The sequence below is a fragment of the Neurospora hispaniola genome (assembly GCF_033458365.1).
Source record: "Neurospora hispaniola strain FGSC 10403 chromosome Unknown B0T23scaffold_7, whole genome shotgun sequence".
NCBI classification, from domain to species: Eukaryota; Fungi; Ascomycota; class Sordariomycetes; order Sordariales; family Sordariaceae; genus Neurospora; species Neurospora hispaniola.
In genome coordinates this window covers 2,209,935-2,233,921 of record NW_026944412.1, presented here as the reverse complement: position 1 = coordinate 2,233,921, position 23,987 = coordinate 2,209,935, and the positions used below count along the sequence as shown (strand labels likewise).

The 23,987-nt window shown below is 45.2% G+C and overlaps 7 protein-coding genes across 7 annotated transcripts; 3 read left to right on the top strand and 4 right to left on the bottom strand.

Annotated features, from left to right (window-relative positions):
* Positions 1 to 2,908: 2,908 nt before the first annotated feature.
* On the top strand, positions 2,909 to 5,862 carry B0T23DRAFT_398660 (uncharacterized protein; the record flags this gene model as incomplete). Its single annotated transcript, XM_062838377.1, has 21 exons — positions 2,909 to 2,927; positions 3,317 to 3,330; positions 3,491 to 3,511; positions 3,674 to 3,689; positions 3,721 to 3,741; positions 4,055 to 4,061; positions 4,176 to 4,197; positions 4,247 to 4,258; positions 4,302 to 4,307; positions 4,355 to 4,367; positions 4,517 to 4,530; positions 4,581 to 4,589; positions 4,756 to 4,763; positions 4,886 to 4,892; positions 4,976 to 4,994; positions 5,044 to 5,054; positions 5,127 to 5,139; positions 5,507 to 5,527; positions 5,677 to 5,698; positions 5,786 to 5,813; positions 5,860 to 5,862. 21 exons carry the CDS (start codon positions 2,909 to 2,911, stop codon positions 5,860 to 5,862), a joined length of 306 nt encoding a protein of 101 aa, XP_062690125.1.
* Positions 5,863 to 7,544: 1,682 nt separating this feature from the next.
* Positions 7,545 to 9,732, top strand: B0T23DRAFT_220231 (uncharacterized protein). The gene has a single exon (XM_062833713.1). It carries the CDS (start codon positions 7,719 to 7,721, stop codon positions 9,648 to 9,650), a length of 1,932 nt encoding a protein of 643 aa, XP_062690124.1. The 5' UTR covers positions 7,545 to 7,718; the 3' UTR covers positions 9,651 to 9,732.
* A 990-nt stretch (positions 9,733 to 10,722) lies between these two features.
* B0T23DRAFT_407180 (uncharacterized protein) lies at positions 10,723 to 11,845 on the bottom strand (the record flags this gene model as incomplete). The annotated part of the gene is made up of 3 exons (XM_062839164.1): positions 10,723 to 10,896; positions 11,013 to 11,613; positions 11,751 to 11,845. The coding sequence occupies 3 exons, from the start codon at positions 11,843 to 11,845 to the stop codon at positions 10,723 to 10,725; spliced, it is 870 nt and encodes a 289-aa protein (XP_062690123.1).
* Positions 11,846 to 13,386: 1,541 nt separating this feature from the next.
* On the bottom strand, positions 13,387 to 16,105 carry B0T23DRAFT_220189 (magnesium transporter NIPA-domain-containing protein). The gene is made up of 2 exons (XM_062833712.1): positions 15,076 to 16,105; positions 13,387 to 15,020 (listed from the first exon to the last, which is right to left on the bottom strand). Exons 1-2 carry the CDS (start codon positions 15,850 to 15,852, stop codon positions 13,401 to 13,403), a joined length of 2,397 nt encoding a protein of 798 aa, XP_062690122.1. The 5' UTR covers positions 15,853 to 16,105; the 3' UTR covers positions 13,387 to 13,400.
* Positions 16,106 to 17,255, bottom strand: B0T23DRAFT_220188 (uncharacterized protein). Its single transcript, XM_062833711.1, has 2 exons — positions 17,145 to 17,255; positions 16,106 to 16,999 (listed from the first exon to the last, which is right to left on the bottom strand). The coding sequence occupies exons 1-2, from the start codon at positions 17,168 to 17,170 to the stop codon at positions 16,360 to 16,362; spliced, it is 666 nt and encodes a 221-aa protein (XP_062690121.1). The 5' UTR covers positions 17,171 to 17,255; the 3' UTR covers positions 16,106 to 16,359.
* Positions 17,256 to 18,745: 1,490 nt separating this feature from the next.
* B0T23DRAFT_220151 (uncharacterized protein) lies at positions 18,746 to 21,043 on the bottom strand. Its single transcript, XM_062833710.1, has 2 exons — positions 20,799 to 21,043; positions 18,746 to 20,559 (listed from the first exon to the last, which is right to left on the bottom strand). Exons 1-2 carry the CDS (start codon positions 20,889 to 20,891, stop codon positions 19,084 to 19,086), a joined length of 1,569 nt encoding a protein of 522 aa, XP_062690120.1. The 5' UTR covers positions 20,892 to 21,043; the 3' UTR covers positions 18,746 to 19,083.
* Positions 21,044 to 22,460: 1,417 nt separating this feature from the next.
* Positions 22,461 to 23,924, top strand: B0T23DRAFT_446985 (putative galactose-1-phosphate uridylyltransferase; the record flags this gene model as incomplete). The annotated part of the gene is made up of 4 exons (XM_062840984.1): positions 22,461 to 22,561; positions 22,630 to 22,681; positions 22,744 to 23,545; positions 23,615 to 23,924. 4 exons carry the CDS (start codon positions 22,461 to 22,463, stop codon positions 23,836 to 23,838), a joined length of 1,179 nt encoding a protein of 392 aa, XP_062690119.1. The 3' UTR covers positions 23,839 to 23,924.
* Between the last annotated feature and the right edge of the window lie 63 nt (positions 23,925 to 23,987).

The window sequence follows — 23,987 nt, the reverse complement described above, 5'->3', positions numbered from 1 at the left end:
ATAAAAATAAATTAATTACGTAATTGGATATTAAAATATAATAATAAATATAGGGTTTATAAAATATATTTTAACCCCCTTCGAAATCCGAAATTAAAGAATAAGCATATACCTTTCAATTATTCCTAATTAAACGGCACTCAACTAGATTAACACTTTAATCTTAACTTACCTTATAACGAATTAAATACCGACGAACTATTCGGTAAGCTCTTCCGCTCTGAATTACAATTTAATTAGGTAGGCGCCTTCCTACTAAATAAAAATAGTTTTTATAATTAAAAGCGATTTATAATACACCTAGCCAACTTTTAATATAGTATTAATAAATATACCTTTACCTATACTAATAATTTAATTATTTTACTTCTATAAGTAATTAAAAAGAGGTTAAAAATAATCTTTATATTAAATAAATATACTTAACTAAATAATACTAATAAAATTTTAAAATATATAATTAATTCGAACAATATTAAATTACCTATAAGGGAAAAAAGGTTTTAAGTAATTCCTATTTACTTATAAAATATATATTTCTCAGTGGCCATCTTTAATTAATTAGTAAGTTAATAGGACTATTACAATTCTAATTTATATAGTTCTATATTAAAGAATATAGAATTAGCTTTAATTTTATTATTTTAAAGATTTAACATTTAGGGGATAATAAAATCTAATTTAAACTTTTTTATTCATTAAATCGACTTTATTACTTGAAAATCCGATTAAATCTATAAATTAATAGTAGTAGAAGTTATACGAATAAGATTAGTAGAATATAATCTAAATTTTTAAATACTTATACCCAAAATTTAAAAATAAAATATAATATTAAAGGAATATATAGTATTTAAATAAGAGTAGAGAAAGAACATTATAGTACAATAGTATTAGAAAATAATTTATAATATTTTATAAATAAAGTAATAGTAATTTAAAAGCCTACTTAGGAATCTTTTAAGAGAAATATTATTTATAGTAAATAGTAGATTTAATAATATCCTCTTCTAATAAAGTAAATATATATACGGTACTAAAGAAAAGCCCTAGCGTTTTATATAGCCTAAAAATTATATTACCTAGATTAAAGAGAACCGATTATAAGGGTTCGGAGGTATAGAGATCTTTCCTCGCTATTAATTATATAATAGCCTTAATACTATAATTAACCTTCCTTTATTCTAATATATATTAATTAAACCTATTAAGGAAAATAGTAACAAAAGTTCTTCGTTATTTAATTCTTTATTATTTAGCTTTTCCTTTCTTATTTTTATAATACAACGAAGAAAAGTTAAAAAATTAACCTCTTCCTTAAATAATATTTATTTACCCCTAAATTCTTTCTAAAATTTAATTCTAACCCCAATTCCGCTTTAATAAATTATAATTCATTCTTAGAGTTTAAGGATAACGAATCAACCGGCCTCTATTCTAACTTTATTTTATTTAATAATATTATTACTTTTTAATCTTTATTTAATTAAGAAACGAAGCGCCTCTATTTAATTAATTATTAATAATTAAATACGCTATAGTTTAATATTAATTATATCTAATCCTCTTAGGGAAATTGGGGCTCTTTCTATTAATACTTTAATAAATTATATATAATTACGAATTCCTCTTCCGCTTAGAAATATAGGAATTTTTAAACTATTATTAGAAAATAGAATTCTATTAATTCCAAAAAGTATTAGCCTACCAAGTACTTTAGAATTACTTATAAATTTCGTATAGATATTTACTTAGGTAAGGAGGATTAATTAATTACTAATCCCTTTAAATTTTAGGAGGCCTTCGAATTTATTTACTCTCTCTAATTCCTTTTAATATAAGTATATACTATTAAACCCTATATTTGTATTACAATAAAAATTATCCTTAATATCCGGATTTAAAAGTTTTTACTCCGCTAGAGAAATTCCTATTATTAGCTAAAGCCCGGTAATTAATTAACTATAAGTGGTAGTACTATTTAATTTTAATTCTTATAAATTTATAGTAAACTCTTTAGTCTATTTTATTCGTTATATAGAGTGCAATTTAGATAACCTTCTTAAATACGATTTTAATAACCCTTTTTAAATTATAATAGAATTTGAGGAAAGATTTAATTTAAATATTTATTTAAGACTATAAAGACTTTTATAATTTATTAGAATAATTTAGAATAATATTATTCGGAAAATAAATAATTATTTCCTTACTAAAGGCGTTAGAGAAAAATATTTGATTACGAAAGGTAAGAGAGGATATAGGGGTAATAGAAATAATAGAGGAAAATACTAATTATGTATATATATGTGTGTGAAGGTGAGTTTGTTTAGGGGATTTGTTGTAGATTTAAAGGGAAGATTTAATTTAGGGTAGTATATAGGAATATATATATTGGTTTTCAGTAGTGATTTTTTTTAAAAATTTTTAAAATATATAGGATTAGGGAAGTACTTTCTAAATTAAATAAACTTAGATAGTTAGTATAGAAAAAGAATAGAAAAAGAAGGAAATTGAATATAAGGAAATAGGATAGGAGATTAATAGAATATTAACCTTTCGAAAAATTAAATAATTAATTTTTAGCTCTTTAGTAATTCTTAAATATATAAAATTAATTTTTAATAGTCGCTAATTATTTATCTTTATTTATTTAATATATTGAGTGATCTTTTATCCTTCTTAGGGAAATATTTATTCGTATTCCTATTTATATTCAAAAAGAAAGATATAGAAAGATCCGATAGTTACCCTCGTTTTCCGGCGAAAATTGAATATTAAATTATTTAATAAATGCGTGACTTTAATAAGTTGTATTTAGTTTAATACCTCCTATTTCGACTATTCGAAAAGACTTAAAAATCATCTACCACTCTACTTGATTAGACAGCTAAGAACTACGGTCCTTATGTATCGTGTTGGTTGTGGTAGTGTTGGTGTTGTTGTTGTGGTTTTCTCGCCATTTCATTATACGCACTTTATAATATTTTTATGCCCCTAAATTAGTTAATAAGATTAAAGTAGTAAAATAAAGAACTAAGTTAGATATTAAATATTTGTATTAAAATAGTTAATTAATAGTTATCTCCTATCTTGCTCTCTATTGCTCCTAAAATCTAATTCGCACTTTATCTAATAATTAGATAAATTCCTCTATCCTTATAGCACTAATAACGTTAATACTCTTTCGAATTATAAAGTAGAGGTTATTTAACGTTCGATTTAACTTATTTATATTATTATTATTAGCCTTTATAAAATTTAAAATTTCCTATACTTTTATAGATAATTGTTTATTAACCTTTTGAAAGTTTAGTCTATACTTTCGAGGTATATTAATAATACAATTAAAAGTACCTTCAAATAATATACGAATTTCTTTATAGACTTCGAATCTATTTTTAGCCTAGAGACTAACTAGTTGAATAAAATAAGTAGGTTGTAATAAACTAAAAAATAAGTAATAATATTAAATATAAATATAAGGTAGTTGCTAAGTAGCGAACTAGCGGTATTTATATTATAGTATACTTGTAAATCGCTTATTAATACTTATAGGATTATTTTTAAAGTTTTAAAGTCTTTTATTTTATAGTTTAAAGAAGTTGTTTTTCTTAGGAAGTGGTTATTAAAGAATAAGAATTATATTTAGCTATATATATTTATCTTTTAGGTTATCCTTAAAATAAGTAAAATATTAGCGAACTAATTATTAAAAAGATGCGGGATTAATCCTACCTAGTAGGTTATTCTCCTAATAATAGTATTTTCTAATTAAGTATACAAGTATATTTAAGTTTAGGGGGTTACTATTTTCGTTACTATTCTTTAGTAGTACGATATTGCCGAAAGATAAATATTTATATACAAATTAGTAATTTATTAAATTTAAAGTTTGGAAAAATTATTATAAATAGTCCTTAATAGATTTTAGCGCAGGATCGTTACTTTTCAATTCGATAAAAATAATTATACATACTATTTATAATTGTATAAAAAATCCCCTTCAAATTATATTGTACAATTATCTTATATTTTGAAAGGGTATTAATAGTTTTTAAGTAAGTATACTAAGATTTAATTATATTTATAGTATTAATTTGTAAAAGTAGCGGGACCGTATATTTATATTAATATATTTAGTATTTAGTATATAGCCGCTAGTTTTTACAAAGATACTCTACTTGTACTGGAGTAGTATGAGAAATAATTTAATTAATAGATTTAAGATATTTTTCTTCTATAGACCGGTTATATAGTATTATAGTTATAATTTATAATATTATATTATTATTTTGTAGGTATTTGTAAAATATTATTTAAAGATGTTTCTTATATAATAAATGTTATATAGTATCTTCCCTACGGTTAGTAATATTAAAGGTAAATTATATACCCTTTTGTTTAATTACTGAATTATTTATAATTATATATTTAAGTGCCCAACCTTGTAAACTACTATACTATTCAATTAGTACTTTTAAATATTTTTTAATAATTTTAATAGTTTAATTAGTTATAAGAAAGAAAGTAATAGGAAGTTAAGATCCGTAGTTATCCTATACTATAACTATAAAAAGAAGGAAGTGGTAATAGTTTATATTATACATTAAATCTATAATAGTAATTACGCCACGCTCTTATAGCGTTTTTAAGCTTTTATTTCTTATAAAGATTAATGCCTATATAGGCTTTTCCCTTCTTTTCTTTATTTTTAGGTTAATTTTTAGTAAAAAGATTTATTTACTTCTCTAGCTATTAAGGTTCTTAACTTTTTTAAAGTACTATTTATATTCTTACTAAGGAATATTATTTTTATTAATGTAGTATTCTTTCCCTTCTAATTTTAAATTAAATAATATAATAATATTTATAAGCTTTTTAGTAGTAAGGTAACGACTACCGTAGTAAATTAAACGTTCTCTATATACGGGATTATTATATTTAAAAATTATTCTTTCTATTATAATAGTAGGATGATTTATTAAAAGTAGGTATGTAGTATGCTCCTTAATAGTTTGCGGTAAAGTAATTTAATTATAGAGGTCTATATTGTAAGTATGTTAATTAATAATAGTAATTTCTATAGAATTATCTTCTTTAATTAACTATTTAAAATATATTAGGTAGGGTTGGGAGGTACAAATATTCTTTAATATTAATCCTTTTCCTTCGCTAGGTAGCGTTTTTTTCCAATAAAAGCGGTAATAGTAATAATGCTTTACTATAAATTTTAATACTATTATTAATAGTTTTTTTTTATTCGTATAAGAATTTCTTGGTAATTAGAAGTACAAAATCTATTACTAATTATAATTCTATTTATTAGGTGTAATATAGAATACTTTTACTTTATAATATCGCTGCCGAATAATTATTATATTGCTAGGGATATAAAGACTACTATTTAATAAATTTAGAATTATCTAAACTAATTTAATAAGGTTATAGCTCCGTTACTTACGTTGAGTATATTAGTTGGATATATTATTCTCTTTATTATTAGAATTAAAAATAAGCGAAAAAGGTACGGGAGAGGAGTTTAGTAAATACGGGTATATGTTTGCCAATTCTATATTTAAATATTAAGGAAATATAACCTTATTAAGTATATTAAATATATTAAGATTAGAATTAGGCGTAATATCTTTAATAATTATTTTTATAAATAATTAGCTAAAATAAGCTTTGTTAATAGGTATTAAAGAATCTAGTACTTTACGTTCCTATATCGGGATTATATTAAGTAAATAATTAGTATATAAGTAATTATAATATATAATAGTAAACCGTTTACTTATAATATAAGGTTTGTACGTAGTGGTTGTGTAGAGTAAATTGTACTTTAATAATATATAGTAGGTATAATATACAATAGATTACAATAAATAATAATATCTAATACAGTCGCGGTCACGCGAAATTTGTAGGTTTAATAATAATTGCGGGAAAACTGCGGAAATACAGCGCAAGCGCGGTACAAAGGTACAAAAATTATTAGTAGGCGCTTAAGGGAACTTTCAAATCTTGGGCAGAATGTCACTTTTGTGGCTGGTTAGGGACCTGGAAAATTGGGAGTGGGGTTCATTTTTGGGACCTGGATAGAATGCCCCATATTACACCTGGGGGATCAGTTGCTTAGCATTGCGGTCCCGTGAGCCGAGCTCAAATTGCGATCTTATCACAAGTTTTTATCTTGCCGTTAAGAGCTAGGGGGCTATTGCTCAGACCTCCAATCTCCCACAACGATGGTGCGATAGACGAGATGTACAGCGCAAGGGAGGAGAAGGAGAGGAAGTTTGCTCGGAGTTTTCTTATGACTACCGGGGGTTCAACTACAGTGTTCTAAAGAAGTTGACCAGGAGGCCAGCAGTGGCTCGATCCAACTGCCGATCCCCGTGATGCCTCTCAGCCAAAGGAAGAGAACCCGCTCGTTGTTCCGTCTGGTAACGCAACGGTGCAAACTGTGGCTTGTTGTCATCACCCGATAGCTTCCCACTGCATGACATGCATATCGATTGTGCATACGCGGCACGAGCGGGATCAAACGAAGCGAGAGAAACGAAGAGGATAAGTCTTTTCGCTTTGCCCTGCTGTTGCGGAGGAAAGGAGTCGTCAGGGTTTGTCGTTGTCCCCGAGACTACCAGTGCAGCGAACGGAATACAAACTTATTGGGGATGTCAAGGGGATGTTTGTCGGCGCCCGCCCCGCAAAAATAAGTGATGGGGTCTGCGATTCACGAATCCAAAAGCCAATCAGGACCCCTGTCAGCAATTTCGCTTCACGAGTGATTAGCAGGGCCCACCAATCAGAGACGCCTGGGACCTGAGCAGATTGCAGGCTCCTCCGGAGGTGGTAAGCGTGAGAGAACGAGTGGACGATAGGGACCCGACTGATTGTAGATCGCAGAGGCACTGGTTCTCTGATTGCGATCCAAGAGAATGAAACGACTCGAGCAAAGTTCTATGAGTTGTTGACTGATCAGCAACATCAAACACAATCTCAGAGTGAAGCCACACAACGATGAAGGTGAACGTGATCCCTTCAATTCCCGGCAGGCACATAGGTGCATTGTACACAAACTTGTGAGGTTAGGTACCTAGCTTCGCTTGGTTCCCCAGCTTGGGAAGTCTTGACCCGCATGCCGCATGGTGGCCGGAGTCGGCTAGGAGGACTGGGCAGGAACGGTCTGTCTCTGCAACCCAACATTGCGCTGGCATTTTCTCGACTCCTCTCAGCCTCTCAACTCCTCCTTCAACCTCTCCTCTTTTTTTTCTTCTCCCTCCTGCATCTTCCACACATTCTCCGTTGGAAGAACGCGCCTCTCTTTTTTCGCCCCGTGGTGTTGAGTCTCTGAGATCCATGATCATGAGCTCGTGACATGTTGACTCGCCCCTTCCCTTCCTTTTACTTTAGTCCCCCCACACAGCCCAGATATCGCATCCTAGATATCTTGCCATTCCTTCCACTTTGCAACTGATCAAAGTTCGCATTACGACAACGAGCGATTGACTTCCGCTCGACCAGACATTCATTTTTAGGCAATTCTCACGAAAGAGAAGACACCATCACACCAACATCTGCTTTACTTAAACGACGACGACGACGAGAGAGCGAGAGAGACGAAGGCGACGTGATTATTTCATCCGAAGAACTGGGGACCCAACACCATTACCCGAATCATCACGACTCCTACTCTATCCGGATATTCGCCCAACATGTCGGACCATAGGATTCATGTGCGCCATGCGCATCATCATCTGGAGCGCAAGGGCTGGGACGACGTCAAGTCATTTTGGAACAATGTATTTCTCCCCGAACAGAAAACGGAGGCTTTCACCACTAGAGTCGCGCAAACAGTGACCGACGAGAACTTCTGGGCGACAGCTACTGCCCAGGAAACCATTGCGACTAACGGGCCTCCTCTGACCGCCGAAGCTGCCCCTGCGACCACGACTGCGCACACCACTACACACCACAGCGCCGCCCCGCCATCCACCACGTTGTTGAAAGCTTTCACCACCAAGGCGCCAGAATCACCAGTGTCATCAGCGCCTGCAGAATTGCTCCCATCAGATGTCATGACGGACGAGATCAGGTCAACGGGAACCCTCGAGCTTGAGTCTACCTTGGCGGTTGCGTCGCCGACATCCATGAGTTTTGGAGCCGCCACATCCGCAACTGCTGCTCCAACGGCCACCGCCGCAAGCAACACTCAACAAGGGACCAGCAGTGCTGCCACAGCCGGTATTGCCATTGGTGTGTTGGCTGGTTTGCTGGCTGTCTTACTGCTGGTGTGGCTCCTCTTCACCAAGCGAAAACGCCAGATGGAAGCAGAGAAGCAACGCCTGGCAGATGACGAAAAGATCAACGGTCCCTTTTCCGACAAGAACGAGATCAAAGCCCCGACCGCCGCCCCGCAATTGAGCTTGCGACCCGCCAGTCAGTTCATGCCCACCGAAGTTCCAGAAAGGAGAACCAGCCGCGCCAACATGATGAACCCCAGCTCGAACGTACCTGGGTCCCCCCTCAGCCGTCCTGCAGGAGCTAGCGCTTGGGAGCGTCCGACTGTCAGCTCGACACAGACCGCTGGCGAAAGACCCGGCACTAGTGCGAGCTTCAACCCATTCGGTGATAATCAGCAAATTCCCGAAGAGTCTTCGCCAGTCAGCCCGGCTGGCGACTCGCCTGTCTCCGCTGGTGCTGCTGCTGGCGGTCTAACTCGGAAAACTTCCATCCGGAACGATGGATTCAAACCTCTTGATCTGACCAAGCCCCAACCTCTGCCGTTGAACGCCCACCCGCCCAGCCCTGCTGGAACCGACTATAGCATCAACACTGTTAGCCCTGGCCTACCACCTGGGCCCTCGGCTAGCGCTGCCGCCATTGCTGCCGCTGGTGGACCTGCACAGTCCACTGTCCATCGTGTCCAGCTCGACTTTAGGCCAACCCTGGAAGATGAAATGGCTCTTCAGGCTGGACAGCTCGTTCGTCTTCTGCACGAGTACGACGATGGCTGGGCACTTTGCATTCGCCTTGACCGGTCTCAACAGGGCGTTGTTCCCCGGACTTGCTTGTCCGCGCGTCCCGTGAAGTCACGGCCCCCCCAGGGCGGTCCTGGTTCCCGCGGGCCTCCAGTCAGGCCTAACTATGGGCCTGGAGGACCTGGCAATGGACCTATGAGCCCGAATGGCGGGCCTGGATACGGTCCTAACGGAGGGCCCCGTGGTCCTGGCGGACCTCCCCGTGGACCTCCTCAAGGTGGACCGCACGGCGGACGTCCTGGCCCTGGACCGATCAATACCAAGTTCATGAATCCTCGCGGCCCACCACCTCCCGGCTCGTGGTCTAGACCTCAGTCCCCCGCCGGGCCAATGATGCCCCATGATGGAACTATGAGCCCCAATGGCGGACATCCTGCCTCACTGGGTGGCAACAACCCCATGAGCCCGGTGCAGAACGGAAACCCCGGCTCGCCCGTTGACCGCCCCATCACACACGGCACGCAAAGCCCGGTGACCGCAAGTCGACGGATGACACCTCCCGGCCCCAGCCCAGTTGCCCAGGAGTACCGCCCAGATTCGCGAACCGCCTCCCCTGCTCCCCCGCCATCAGTGAGCAATGAAACACCACTAGGGCAGGCATATTAATAATGTATAAATTACAAAAACATGCCACAACGAACATATGTATTCAAGATATACGCCTTCATTCGGAGCAGACGGTCTCTCCAACTACACAAAGAAAACAAAAATAACGAGGCCATGCCGTCTATGAGAAGAGAGGAAACGGTGAGATTGAGGTCCCGTCACCAATGTTGTGGGAGGAAATCAAATTGGTACTCGCGCCTATGGCCTGCGAGGCTTTTTACCCACTTACTTTGCATCATTTTTTCCTGTTCATTCTTCCCGTACGCCTCTCAGGTGTTTTCGGGTGTTGGACTGTCTATATTTTCCTTTCAAAGTTTGGCACCTCTACTCGCTGGATGTGCGCTTCTTCTTTTGATGAAGCGCGGAGACTTGGATTGGTGCTTCACATTAATTTGATTTCGTGTTCGAGGCTGGGAACCGAGGAGTTGTTGATCTGACTGATGGGGCTGGGATACCATGGGCGGCCAGGCCGAGCAAGCCACCATATTTTCTTCTGTTCATTGTTGTGTTGAGTATGTATGATATTGCCGTATATTGGCGTGGAAGGGAGGATAGCTATCTGGAAAGCTGGATGTCTGGTGTTGTTTTTGATTTCAGCCTGGGGTTGGGAGGCTCATATGGATGTGTATACTGTGTATGGCTGATTTAGCATGATTTTGTAGCTGTATGAGATTTAGGGATGGTCAGGAGGCGTAAACGAAGCTGGGGTACTTATGTCGTCGAATATATGTCTTGTTACTGGCACACTCTGCTTGAATTGTTGATTAGTACTGTAGTGTCTCTCAGGCTCTCATCTATTTTGATGTACGGAGGCACAATATGAAGCCGCTGTGATTTTACCTAATGGTTCAAACGCAATGAACGCATCACCCGCTTACAAGCCGAATAGGCCTGTGAATTAATGCAACGACTCCCAGAAACACCGCTCTGCTATGCGCTGAATATTATAACAAATTTCAACGGAACGCGGCTACCCCCCAAGAGTCTCCAAACAACGACTGACTTTTAAAAGATGAAGGCCAAGTAAGTAGGATCGTAAGACCATAAACTCCTACCGAAACGATCAGTGCTTCTACCAGTCAACCGCCCACCCGTTCTCATTCAAGAACTCCTCGCAAGCGTGCTTAAGGTCGATGTTGGGCAGCAGATCCTTGATGGTCAGGGGTGTTCTCGTCAGCGGATCCGTCTCGCTTCTTCGGAGGTGTTCCTCAATGGATGCGCGTTCGTAGGATTTGCCTGTTTTTGTCTGTTTTTTTTTTTTTTTAATCCAAAGTCAGTCACCACCACTCCACCCATTAGACTTGGATAGGAAGAGAAGGAAGAGTATGCAGAAGAAAAAAAAAAGAACGAAAAAAACCTTACCATCACAGGATCAACCATGACCTGAAAACTGATATCATCAATCGCCCAATCTGGCGGATTCGGTCTTCGCTGGTTTTCCTTATCCCTCGCCCTTTCAAAGACGGCTCGTATCCTCTCGATTTTCTCCTCGTACATCTTTTCCGTCTCCTTCCTCTCCTCCTCATCCTCATCCTCACCACTAGAACTAGTCTTCAGCAACCCGTCCATCTCCCTCCTCAGCATCTCCACCACCTCGCCCTCCAATTCCTGTTCTTCCCTCTTCCTCAACTTCTCCCTGTGCTCCCACCTCTCCTTCTTGCACTTGAGCACCTGACTCGTCACGGCCGCCAAACTCTTGTCGTGCGTGTCTGCGCAAATCTTGTGCGCTTCCAGCGCGTAGGCGACAGCTTGGTCGTAGTTTTTGAGCGGGAGGTGCGCTTGGGAGAGGTAGTAGAGGGCTTTGAAGTTTTTGCTGCTGCCGCCCGGGGTACTGGTACTGGTACTGGAGGACAGGCGGAGACATTCCTCGCAGTCTTCGATTACCGAGTCCCAGCGAGACATTTTGAGGCGGGCCATGGCGCGGTTGGTGTAGAGGAGGGGGTTGGTGGGGTCAGCGAGGATTCTGTGTGTTTTAAAAAAAAGGGGGCTGTTAGTTTTGGTATGGTCTTTGGGTTGGGCCGAGAGAGATGTGTGGCGGCGGTGCTGAGGATGATGGGGAATGGGATGGAGGAAGCGGGAGGAGCAGAAGGAAGGACTTGCGCCTTGGTGTACAACGCCTCGGCAGCGACGTAGTCGCCCTTTTGGAAGTGGCGGTTACCCTCCTCTTTGAGGGCTAGTGAGGATTGTCCTGACATCTTGTTGGTGATTGTCGCTGCTTGATAAAATCCGTACGCGCTGGTATCTCGGCTGAGAAGAGGTGCTTTTGTTTCCGCGAAAAGACACGCTGGTCTAGAGGAGAAGGAAGGTAAGAAACGGAGGCAGGGAAAATGGCTCGGAGTTGATTTTGAACAACTGTCGCCTAGCTAGTAAAATGCGGTTGAAATTCGAGTGGGAGCCGGCAAGTAGATTCGGCGGTCTAGGCGACGAGAAGAGCACTAGGTCGGAGGTTGAGGAGGTAGATACGAGTGTCCTCAAGGAGGAGGACAGTGATGCTTGAATTTGGGGCCGAGCAACGGTTGGCGCATGCCTTGGGATCCGGGGAAGACTTGCGAAGAAGCTTGCAGATCCTGGGCGGCCGTTCACACAGACGAAACCGCGGGGAGATATCGATCGATTGACCCCAGAATCTTTTGAGGTTCGAGGTAGAAAGAGAAAACTGATGAAGAGATTCGGAGTTCATCTGAAGCTGCCGCGACGTGGTGGGGTTCTGGGGCTGTTAGCTGTTGGGGAATCTGGGGTCTTGATCCACATCCCGGCAGGGGCCGGATAGACGAGACGACAGTATCTGATTAGTGTTTCTGTTAGTGCAGCGTAGCGTTTTACCAAGATACAGTAACAACAGGGAGGGACTGCTACCTCGCTTAAACCACCTGCATTTGTAAACCACCCAAATGGGAACATTCTAGAAGTCAGCTTGTTCCCTCGGCATCACTGTCAGGACATCACGGTGAGAGATGATTGTGTCACCAACCAGCATTTTGTTAGGACCCTAACAGCGACTCACTCTTGTGGCTGTCTTGCAATTGGCATTGCATGCCCGTGATATCCAGCTAGGTATCTGACCTGTAAATGCATCGTGAACCCCGTCGTCAGGCCAGCCATCAAGGTTCTTCTCACAAACATTAGGTATGAATATCAGACGACATCTTTGATCGCTTCAGTTCCGTACACGCTGAAGAACAATTCGGTACTTCACCTCTACATCGGTCTCATACCGACCCGAGTTGATTTGCTAGTCTTCTAATAACCCGAACAGGAACAATAACCCTCCGTATGTGCAATATCACATATAAGAAAAAGCCGACCCTTTTTCCTCATCCATAACCGAGAGATAAACATGTCATAATCTCATACATCATGAACCCTTTTCCCCCAACCCTCCCTACCTTTCTCCATCGTAAGATTGCCCCACCCATGCCAGCTATATAAGCTCCGACCGACCGACGTACGGCCACATGTACAAGGCGCAGTAGGCATGTATACATGGATCGTGTACAAAGGTGATGAGACACCATAATCAAAAAAGTAAGAATATGTATGCAGACATATAAGCGAGCGTTCGTTACCCGTGTCATTTCATTCCGCCTCAAGGGGGGTATCAACCAAAAAGGTGCTTTGTTCCTTTCCCGCTGCCGCTGTTGTCGTACTCCGTCCCTCTCGTCTCGTTTGATCCCAGCCGATCCCAGCCCGCAGTTGTTTCCCTCCATCCTTTGTTGGGTTTAACTCAACGCGTATCGGAATCAAAGCAGATCAGATGAAACCTCCACCGTCTCCACGATTCGAACTCGACTTTGAAGGTGACGACGGACCCGACCCACTCCCGTTGTTGTCGCTGTGACGTTCATGCTCCCTGATTCTTCTCAAACGTTCCCGGTACGAATTAACGTCGCTCCTTGATGACCTGTGCTGCTGTCCCTGTCCCTGTGATTGACCCTGCCCACCACTTTCCATATGCTCAGTATACTCCTTTTCCACATCCTCCTCTTCCCCACCGGGATATTGCTGCTCTCTACCCCCTGCTACTCCGGTTGCTCCTGGGACACGTGGCGGACTATGCGTGATGCTTGGGCCATAGCGCGATTGCTTCTCGTCCATATACCGCCCGACCTCCTCAAACTCTTCGGACCCGTCGTCGCCATCGTCGTCGTCATAATGCTTCGATGTGCGCGGCGTGGTCCGGAAGTCGCGCGAGTCGCCCCTGACGAGCCCTAACGTCTCCTCCTCGGATGCGCCCCGTCTTATGTGTGGCGTGGAGAGGCCGCGGTGAGTGGTCAGCTTATCTCTGTCCTGCTTGTCGGAGGAGTGAGAGGATTTGTGCGAGTTGGCGCCGTCGCTTTGCGTGTGGGCGTGCTGGCTGCGTCGATCTCCACGCTTGAAGACGCTCTGGAAGGAAAACTGCCTGGTGGCGCCCGTTGGTGTTCGTAGGGGAGGAGGAGCTAGAGGAGCGGCGAGCGTGCTGCTAGATGGGTGGTTGGCATCGGTAGAAAATTGTACTCGACGCCCGGAACTGGAGATACTACCTCTGCTTCCTGGTCTGTCGTACAAATATCCCTTTGAGGAGGGCCCGGCAGCGGATCCTGGTGGGTAATACCCTGTTTCCTCGTCAAAGTCTTGCGCCGGCACTGCAATCTCGGTCAGCTGAACGGGGTGCATAGGACTTTGCACCTTGTTGGATGCTGAAGTGGGGCGAAAGTTCGGGTGGCCAGGGAGGAGGACGCTGCGCGCTCGGTTGCGGATAGTGCCGACAATACTAGAGAGGGCAGGTGAAGCGGGTCTAGCGGCTGCAGCAAGCTCTTCCTCGGTCGGGAAATGCGACCATCCGAGGGGCGGGTGTGGTGTCGGCATCGGAAGTTGGAAGGTTGCCGAGGTCGGAGCTCTTGATCGCTGACTTGCCGAGTTGCTTCCCAATACCGTCTTTCTCCGCCTTAGCCCATCCCATTCGTACACAGGACCGTCCTCGCCAACTGTCTCAAGCGCCTCCCTCATCTTTTCTTCGTGTAATCGCTTCAGTTCTTCCATCTCCATCTTCTGCTGCTTGGCCGACGATAAACGTCTGACAATTGCAGCGGCACCTCTGAGGGCGTCGGCCTTTGGCTCGGTTTCGGGCTGCTCCTGTTCTGCGACTGTGCGAATCTGGTCCAGGTCTCCAGAAAGGACAGCGGCATCGGGCACATCTTTGGCGGATTTGGATAGCTGGAGTAGAACGACACCAGAACAGATTGTCAAGAAACCGAAGACTACAGTGACAATCGAGACAGCGGTGCCCTTGAAGCCCTTGAACAGGACGGCCGAAGTAATGATGGTCGTGCTAGTGAAGTACACGTAATAGGTTGGAGTGACCATGGCGGCATTGAACAAGTTTAACGCTTTCTGTGAGGAGCGTAAGTATGTCAGTGGGCAAGCTGAGGCGACCCGCGGGACTTACGTTCAAGTAAATCAGCTCAGTCAAAAGACTGGCAATGAAAAAGACAATAACAATGTAGATGAACCATCCCTTGAATTGTGCCTCACCTCCGGCCTGAGCAACGATGGCCGAACCCAAGCCCTGAGTAGAGACGACACTGAGACCACCAATCCAACTGCAGATGGAGATGTATACCAACATGTTCTTATTGCCCCATCTCGGGCCAGCATACCAGGCCGCAATTACTGCGCCCAGAACAATGACACCGGCATATGACAGAAAGCTTGGCGTGACGACGAATTGCTGAAACTGCTGAATGTTGGCGACAGCGGACTCTTGTGGTGCGTTCAGGACAATGACGACGGAGCCGACAATGCACAGAAAACAAGAAACCTTGCCGATCATACTCAGCCGTTCCTTGAGGACTATGGCGGATCCGACAGTAGCGACGACGACGGAGAGGGCGCCGAGAGGGGTGACCAAGATGGCGTCCACGAACATGTAAGCGGCAAAGTTCAAAAGCTCCCCTATCAGCATGAGGATCATGCCCGCCCACCACCAAGCGTTCTTGAGGTATCCGTAACCCTCGCCGGCCACCTCGTTGTACTTCTCGTTGGCTTTTAGCAAGCCCATCTTCTTGACTACGAAGGAGGTACCGATAAAGAAGCCGGAGCCGACGGCGAGAAGGATGCCGATGATTTTGTAGGAGGGCGGTCGAGTGGCATGCAGGTCCGCAGCATCATCTGCACGAGCGTATACATGATGTGCCACTTCGAGTATTTGCGCAGCTTGGTCCATGGCTGCGCGCGGAGGAAAGCCCGCGACGACCTAGAATCGCCGGTGTGGAGGAGCAAGAAATGCCGGTTTTTGGTTGCTGCTCAGGCGACACGTTGCGACTGTGTATGAGTGAGGCAGTCTTTGCCGTTGTGAAGAAACACAGCATAAACCAGAGAGAAAAAACACTGAATTCCGTACCCAGTCAAGGAGAGTCCCGATCAAGGGAAGAAGGGCGGCCAGGGATGTCGTCGACCCGAAACGTAGCGTTACCGCCAACTCAACAAGTCCAGAACCGTTTGAAGAAGGACGGGCAGATCTGAAGCGCGGCTCCGCAGGCGTGAATGGCTAGACTCAAAGCTAGTAAAAAGGTTCGGCGTTTATTTCTGGAAAGGCCAACAGGACGCGGTGAAAGTACGTGGTTGGTTAACAAGACAAAACGAAACAACACAACAAAGGCTTTGTAGATAGACGTCGACTGTCGAAAACCAAAAAGGGGTTTGCCAGCGTTGTGGAATTGTAAGCTCGGGCTTAGAGATGGGGCTTAGAGACGGGGAATAAGGCGACCCGGATCGTCTGACGGAGACGCAGTGATTGACGGAGTTTTAAGAGGGCCGGTGGAGTCGGTGTCGTTAACGAGCAAGTTGAAACGGTTGCTGTTTGCGAGCGAGATGAGCCTCGTATAGTAGTGTAGAAGAGATCAGGTAAAGTCCAACAACGAGCAGTACTAAAGACCCCGAGTGTCCCGGGTCGCGTGCCCGGCCGACAGTTGTGTATACGTAGTTTAATCTGTGTGTTTGTGCAAGGTTGAGTCGGAAAGTCGGAGGTCAGGCCAGATAGGCTGAAGAATGTCCAAGGACTTGGGTCCTGGTGCCCTGAATCCTGATAATATGGAAAGGCTGGAGGCTGGACTTTTCGTTGCCAAGCCTTCTGGCTGGAGTCAGGATCGTGGGGTATATTTTTAGTGTAGGGTGGCGGGGGGCCTGAGCACGCCCGGAGGAGGGGGGATGTTTGGATCAGAAAGATAAGCTTCGAGATGGTCGGGTCAGTCCATGACGCTTCAAAGCCCAAGTCCAACACCAGAAGAAACCAAAAGGAATGACCGAAAAGGAAAACAAAGAAAGTAGTGATAGGTAGGTTAGGTAGGAGCGGAAAGATTTGAGGAGACGAACTCCGGGCTTGCGCGCGCGCGCCAAACACAGCCCAAAGCCAGTGGCCCGAACATGGAACTGAGACGGGAAGGAAGCTGAAACCCAGCGCCGGCCCCTCCACCGGCCGGTACCTTGGTGGGATGCAGTGGGGCCTCCATGACGAACTAAGCGACCGGAAACCCAGAATGCATCTCACCGGGCAGCTTGCCCCTGGTCCCATGCAGTCGATTTCCGGTACCCTTACTACACTACCTCTACCTACATCCGCCGAAATCCAGGGCAGTGCGTTCGGAAGGCACAGTATCCTGTGGTCTGGGCCCGATACCTAGAGGTAGTCTTCCACCAGGACCCGGGAGGTCAGTCAGCCCCGTTGGTCAGGTACTGAAGTAGGTATTCTTTCCGACGAACGAGGCCAATCCCACGACCTGCCAGTCATACATAGGTTGTCTGCTTGCTGGGCTTATGCCTGCGAGGGCAGGGCAGTGTCAGCGCCCCTTTTTTCGTGCTCGTGTCCCATATCAAATATTGATTACGAATTCTGGAAGGCTGAGTGAGTGCCTTATACCCTATGCATATGTCGGTGTGTGGGTGTGACCGACATACAGAAGCACATAGCCCGTACACCTACCTACCTACATGTTCTTGTGTGCAGCTGTATGTTGAAGAAGGCCATGTGTCTGAATGACCTCATAGGCTCTTGGCCATTATCTCTGGCGCCAGACCTGCAGCACATCGTCGCGCCTTTTGAAACAAAACAATGGCCAACCGATTCGCATACCCAATACATACATACGTACACTATGTATGTACACACGTTCATCTTAGTCTCAATTCCCCCTAGGCCAAGATTCCGTGTGGAATGTGGAAAAAGAAGCGATTTTCCATAGGGCAGACCGATCTAACCCGGCTCCCGGACCCAAAAACGTTTCAAGAAAAGCCCGGAACATTTTCTGGAACAGCGAGCGGTATCAGGAACAGAAATGATGCTAAGGATACTTGAGACCTGAAAAGACGGCCTTTCCATCAAGATTCATGACCTTGTGTCGTCATGCGCGCCAACTAAAAAGATCGTCTTTCTTCCTCGATGCAGGTGAGTGTCCAGATATCTTTCTTCACATCTGACTTCTTTCTATTGACGTTCCATAAGTCTTCCTTGAAGGGTTTGTATTTAAAAAGGAGCTAACCAACAACCTCAACATATATAGCTAACCTCTTACTACCCATCTACCAACAATGGCGTGTGTAATGTTACGGTTAAATGTCTTTTTTTTTTTTTTTTTTTTTTTTTTTTTTTTTTTTTTTTTTTTTTTTCCTCCAACGAATCGATGTTAGGCGCTTAGCGACTCCCTTCTTGCGACCCGATGCGATGTGCGTGTTCGGTATGGCGATTTGACTGTTCGGGTGTAAGATTCTCGCTCGATGCACAGACAGCACATCAGCAAAAGCTGTGTAACCAACCCATGGCCCGGATCCCAGACAACGGTCGACCGGAGGCCTCGCATTGAAGAACACTGAACAAGTCGATAAAGAGTTTTGAGAGATAGTAATCAGTAACCAAAACACTTGAACGCCGCGACCTGATGTGCGGCGCATGTGGCTGGGAAATGTATTCAGGAGGCGCCTTAATGACATCGTCAAGGACATATGGGCTTCGCCATGGGAGTCGTAGCAATAGATGGTAATATATAGTGCGGCAAAGCATGACGCGCCACTTCCTTCATTATAGCTGGAGGAGCAAGACAGGCAGGCGTTGGTGTAGAAGGAAAGAAAACTAGATCAGTAATCTCTAGATTGTAGTCCCGCTCCAGCAAAAGAGTAAAATGGTATTATGGTAAACCAAAGACATACTATGTACAAATGTGAATATGATATGGATGCATGCCGACTCGGTCTTTCCAAAGAGCTTTACAAGGAAACGCCCTCTCCGACCAGCGTGTGTATGAGGGTATCCCTTTTGGCACTCGTCATTCGTTCCCGCCCCAAACGCCGTTGTCTTATTGAAGTAAAATTCGTTCGCCCAGCTCCAACGCTCATCACGTAGAAATCAAAAGCACCCACCCATCCAACCCTTGCTCCCAGTAGTGCTCGAGACTGGTCAGGTCCTCTAAGCCTTCACCACCCAACCCGCATTCACCATAAAATCAAAAATCCTCCCTCCCTTCTGCTGATCGACTCTGCAAATGTCCTTGGCCTGTTTCCTCTTCAAACTCCCGTTGCCCTTGACGGCTTCCTTGAGGATCTGCTCTTTGATCATCAGGTAAGGCTTAGGCTGAATCCTGAGCACCTCGCACAGCTTGACCTCTTCCGGCGTAAGGAGGTGAAGGTCGGGAGCATTGTCCTGAGAGAGTGAAAGAGGTTGTATCCCGGGAACAGGTTGTGGTAAGGACTTGTGTTTTGACGGCGTAGTGTCGCCATTGGCAACGATTACACTTTCACTGTTGACTTGCCCGGGTTCCACTTTCATGCTGCAGAGTTTCTCGGCCTCGGCGATGACATGAGGTGACTGCATACGCGCCGGCAGCTCAGGTTGAACCAGCAGAGCCGCGCCACTTGGCGGATCTGGTGGTGGCGGTTGTTTGCTGCGCTGAGCACTCGCCAGTCGTTCGCGGTCCATGGAACCCAGCGGTATTGATTTCTGGATTCGTGCCTGCTTCTCCTGCTCATACTTCTCGCCGCTTCGTAGATCACCAATCCGGAGACTACGCCATTCCTGTAGTTGTGCAATTGCCTGCCGCAGGTTGAGCTCGTCAATCAACCCTTGACAGAACTGTTCAAAGTCGACGCGATTCATCATCCGCGCAAAGGGTTTCGCCTTGTTCAGAAGATCACGTTCCTCCTTCGACCTCTTCTTTTCTGACTTTGTGTTTTCCCTGTAATCAAGCAGGTTGTGCTCGAAAATAACCTTCTTCCTCTCGACTCGTTGCGTCAGCCGGCAGTTGTAGATCTCCATGACGGTGAGTTTGAGCTCCATCTCCGGTTCCAGCTCGCCTGTGCGTGGGTTAATTCCATCTCCTGGGTCGAACTGCATGAGCTGGACAGCCTCTTCCGCTTCGTTGCAGAACTCGGTCTCGAACTCCAAACGTCCTGGCATATATCCTTGAATCTCGTGGCATGATGGGACACTGGCTGTCGGCTTCGTCTTCGCTTGGAGGGTTGGGGCGTTCTTAGCGGCTTCCCTCCTTTCCTCGATGCGTCGCTTCTTGCGCGCCTGAAATTCTTCTCTAGAGATCTCGTTTGCCAGTTCCATGTCATGGGGACTGCATCGTTTCGGGAGGGGAAAGTTGGGCGAGTCGACGTAGACCTGGAGATAGTGGTCGCGTACCTCATCCTTACTTCGGTAGCCGCCGATGTGGTCCGCAATGTCGGCCCACGAACCCAAACCGTAGATCTGCGCGCCCTCTAGAAGAAGGAGCTCCTCGTCCGCGCCCCATTCTCGGTCGAAGATTGGAAACGAGTTCTGTTCGATTACTCGATAGGGATGGGTTTGCGGCTGATGCGCATTGCTGGACGCTCCTTGCGCAAAGCATTGGACACAGAGATCATATTCATTGCAAGCGCTGTGTGCACACCTAATTCGGACCTGTGCGAAGTGGAAAGATTAGCTGGCTTGTTGTTGTTGTTGTTGTTGTTGCTTGTTGTTGTTGTTGTTGGGAGCCAGAGGGCTGGAGTCCAAAGAGGTTCCCCAACCCCACAACGTCTCGTGATTCGCGCGACGCGAGGTCTGGGGCAGCGGTAGCGGCCGCATCGGAAGGGAGACATGACGTCCAAGCACGAGAACAACGGTTGAGGCTTGTTAACTATATGAAAACACAAACCTACCGTAGACGTTATGTCTGCTGAGCAGACGTCGCATACATACTTGACACCGCCCTCGCCGCCTCGTGCAGCGATCTTCTTTCGGATGACGCCCATGGTGGATGTCCCCGAGGGACGGGGGTTAGGATAATCCGATAATGCGCCGGGCGGGAGGAGTCAGAAAGGGGGTTAATGTAGGCCAAAATCCACCGCTAAAAGCCCCATAGATGGCATTGACAGAAAGCGCAGAGGTTCGCGAGGCTTCTGTAATGCGTATATTGATGAACCAGGTGGCTGATGGCGAGTTGTCGATGGACTTATGTCGACGACCTTGATGGCGACGATGTTGCGGTTGTACGAGGGGGTGATGCGCCTGGAACCAAGCAGGGCCAGGGGCTGCATTCCCACAATGCAACATCTCAATGAGCGGACAGGTGGCTCCAGCTGGAAGCCCACTTCCCAGTCATTCTGGCTCCGACGTTGTCCCGAGTTGCCGCTTCTACGGCACAACCCTAACCCGTAGCTACTTTCTTGCGTACCATGTACTGTAGACAAAGGAACGGTGAGCTTGACGAACAAAGGATATCACACATCAGAGATCGGGCGGAAAAGTACCAAGGTATATCCTGCAACAAGTTCTGGCAGAACGGTCAGTCAACTTTCAAGCTCGCCGTCTGTCAGATCTGCTACACCCACACAAGGTGGTACGTATGTACTGTAGTGTGCCTGACTGATGGATCAAAGTCCCTTGTCAAGTTGGCGCACAGCGAAGCATGGAGCGAGTGCAGCCGCTCCACTAACATCATGCCCCTGGTGCGGAGGAGCCCCACAAGAACTTGTTTAGACGCGGGGTTGCTTCCATTGGTAAATCGGTGAGGGGTAACGACCAACGAGGGGACATTTCGAGTTGCTTGCGAATTGGGGATCATGGTGGTGATGTTTTTGTTCCTATAAATTATGCCATGTTTTCACCCGTATTGTAACGAACTCAGCCCCCCTTGTATGCTTATCCTCTGAAGAGCATCAGATCTTGCAGTATTTCAGTGCTTGAGTTGATACACGATACGGTGAATCCCAATTGACGTCCAGTCGCTCACCCTGTTTCTCCGGGCGCACTGGAGGCTGAAGCAGCTTAGAGGTAGCCCTCCACACTTCCATAACAGTACAGTAGCTGAAGTAGGTAGGTACACATTGATGGAATATGAATTTCATCCTGATGCAGGCTGCTGTCTGATAATGACAGTGCCTTTTGCGCCTCAGAAAACTCGGGAAAGAAGCGAGTTCGAATGCTCATCAAAGGTTGCACACCAGTCCGAGCCAGTGTATCACTATCAGGCAAGCGACTTCATTCCTCCCTCTAAATAAACGGTCCGTTGATCTGTAGGGTGCTTCTAGGCAATAAGGCCGAAGAACACCGAACAGATCGGATCATTTTTCATCTTGTCTGCTACCCGGCCGTTGTACCCATAAAAACAATCCGGTAAGTGTGACCAGGTTGCCTCGGGGATGCTATCCCCGAGCATATGACTACACTTCAAAAGTGCAAAATACCAACCACCAATCTACATCCTTGAACACCTCACTTATAAGAAAATTGATTTCCCAATCAACACCCTTGATTGATCGCAAGCCTTCTTTGCCAATTCCCACATTGTTTTTTTCCTGAAAGCCTCTTGAAGCGCAACCATGACCGACAAAGTGCTCGACGACATTTCGCATCGTCGCTACAACCCGCTCCACGGCTCTTGGCTGCTTGTATCGCCTCACAGGACAAAGAGGCCATGGCAGTGAGTCCTCGATAGCCACACCGGAAAGAAAGAAATAAGGCGGATTTGAATTGACGAATTATAATCAGAGGACAGCAAGAGGCTCCAGCCCTCAACAAGCTTCCTGAGTATGATCCCCAGGTGCGTAATCCCCGTCCCTTTATGACTTTATATTACTCTCACTCACTCTAACTGCAACCCAGTGCTACCTTTGCCCCGGCAACAAGCGCGCCCAAGGCGACTCCAACCCGCACTACAAAAGCACATTCGCCTTCGTCAACGACTACAGCGCCGTCAAAGAGGAACAGCAAGAGTACCACCCTCAGAAGGACGCCGCCGGTGATGGCGACGATGACATTGCCTCTCTCCTCCTGCAAGCGCAGCCCGCCACAGGCCGGTGCTACGTGCTCACCTTCTCCGCCAAGCACGACACCACTTTGGCGGACATGAGCGCGACCGAGATCGTACCCGTGATCGAGACCTGGACGCGCATCTACGCCAGCCACCTGTCTGCCTTGCATCCGCTCAGGGACGCCGCCGCGCGCTCGCTCTGCGAAATTCCGCCTAACCCAGACGGCGAAGTCGAGCCCGCGAAAAAGCAGCAGCTTCGGTACATGCAGATCTTTGAGAACAAAGGCGCGGCCATGGGCTGCTCGAACCCGCATCCGCACTGCCAGATCTGGACGACGAGCACGCTGCCCGAGGAGCCGGGCAAGGAGCTGGCGCAGATGACCAAGTACCACCGTGAGCACAAGGGGAGGCATCTACTGGAGGACTACGTCAAGGTGGAGATGGCCAAGGGCGAGCGTGTGGTTTGGCAGAACGACGGGTTCTTGGTGGTCTGTCCTTGGTGGGCCGTCTGGCCGTTTGAGGTGCTCGTCATTGCGAAGAGACATGTGCGCGCGCTGGTGGAGCTTACGAGTGAGGAGAGGCTGCAGTTTGCCGAGGCGGTGCAGGAGGTTACGAGAAGATATGATAACTTGTTCGAGACAAACTTTCCGTATAGTAAGTTTTACCACCCTCTGCAACTGCCCGAAGGAGAGAAAGGGGGAAAAGAGCTAACGATATGAGAAGGCTCGGGTATTCATCAGGCGCCGTTGGATTGCACAGAGGAAGAGGCTGAGACGAGCTGGTTCCATATGCATTTCTACCCTCCTCTTCTTCGGTCTGCTACCGTGCGCAAGTTCTTGGTCGGGTACGAGTTAATGGCTGAGCCGCAGAGGGACATCACTCCGGAGCAAGCGGCTGCGCGACTCAGAGACTGCGGTGGTGAACTCTATCGCAAGTCGTTGCAGTAGTGGAACTGTATGATACGCTTGCTTCGCTTCTTGACCGAAAAAGGGTATTAATTAGTAGTACATCTTCCAAAGCCTATGGTCGGAGTCTCATTTCACTTAATACGTGATCGCGCTTAGTATGGTCAAGATCCACTCGCCATTCCTTTTTG

What these genes read in the sequence shown, in the direction of transcription:
- B0T23DRAFT_220231 (XM_062833713.1), top strand. Translation starts at nt 7,719, where the DNA reads ATGTCGGACCATAGGATTCATGTGCGCCATGCGCATCATCATCTGGAG.
- B0T23DRAFT_220189 (XM_062833712.1), bottom strand. Translation starts at nt 15,852, where the DNA reads ATGGACCAAGCTGCGCAAATACTCGAAGTGGCACATCATGTATACGCT. An exon ending in CTGAGCTGATTTACTTGAAC is followed by an intron (nt 15,021 to 15,075) that starts GTAAGTCCCGCG and finishes CGCTCCTCACAG; the next exon opens with AAAGCGTTAAACTTGTTCAA.
- B0T23DRAFT_220188 (XM_062833711.1), bottom strand. Translation starts at nt 17,170, where the DNA reads ATGCATTCTGGGTTTCCGGTCGCTTA. An exon ending in TCTGGGTTTCCGGTCGCTTA is followed by an intron (nt 17,000 to 17,144) that starts GTTCGTCATGGA and finishes GCAAGCCCGGAG; the next exon opens with TTCGTCTCCTCAAATCTTTC.
- B0T23DRAFT_220151 (XM_062833710.1), bottom strand. Translation starts at nt 20,891, where the DNA reads ATGGGCGTCATCCGAAAGAAGATCGCTGCACGAGGCGGCGAGGGCGGT. An exon ending in CAGCAGACATAACGTCTACG is followed by an intron (nt 20,560 to 20,798) that starts GTAGGTTTGTGT and finishes CACTTCGCACAG; the next exon opens with GTCCGAATTAGGTGTGCACA.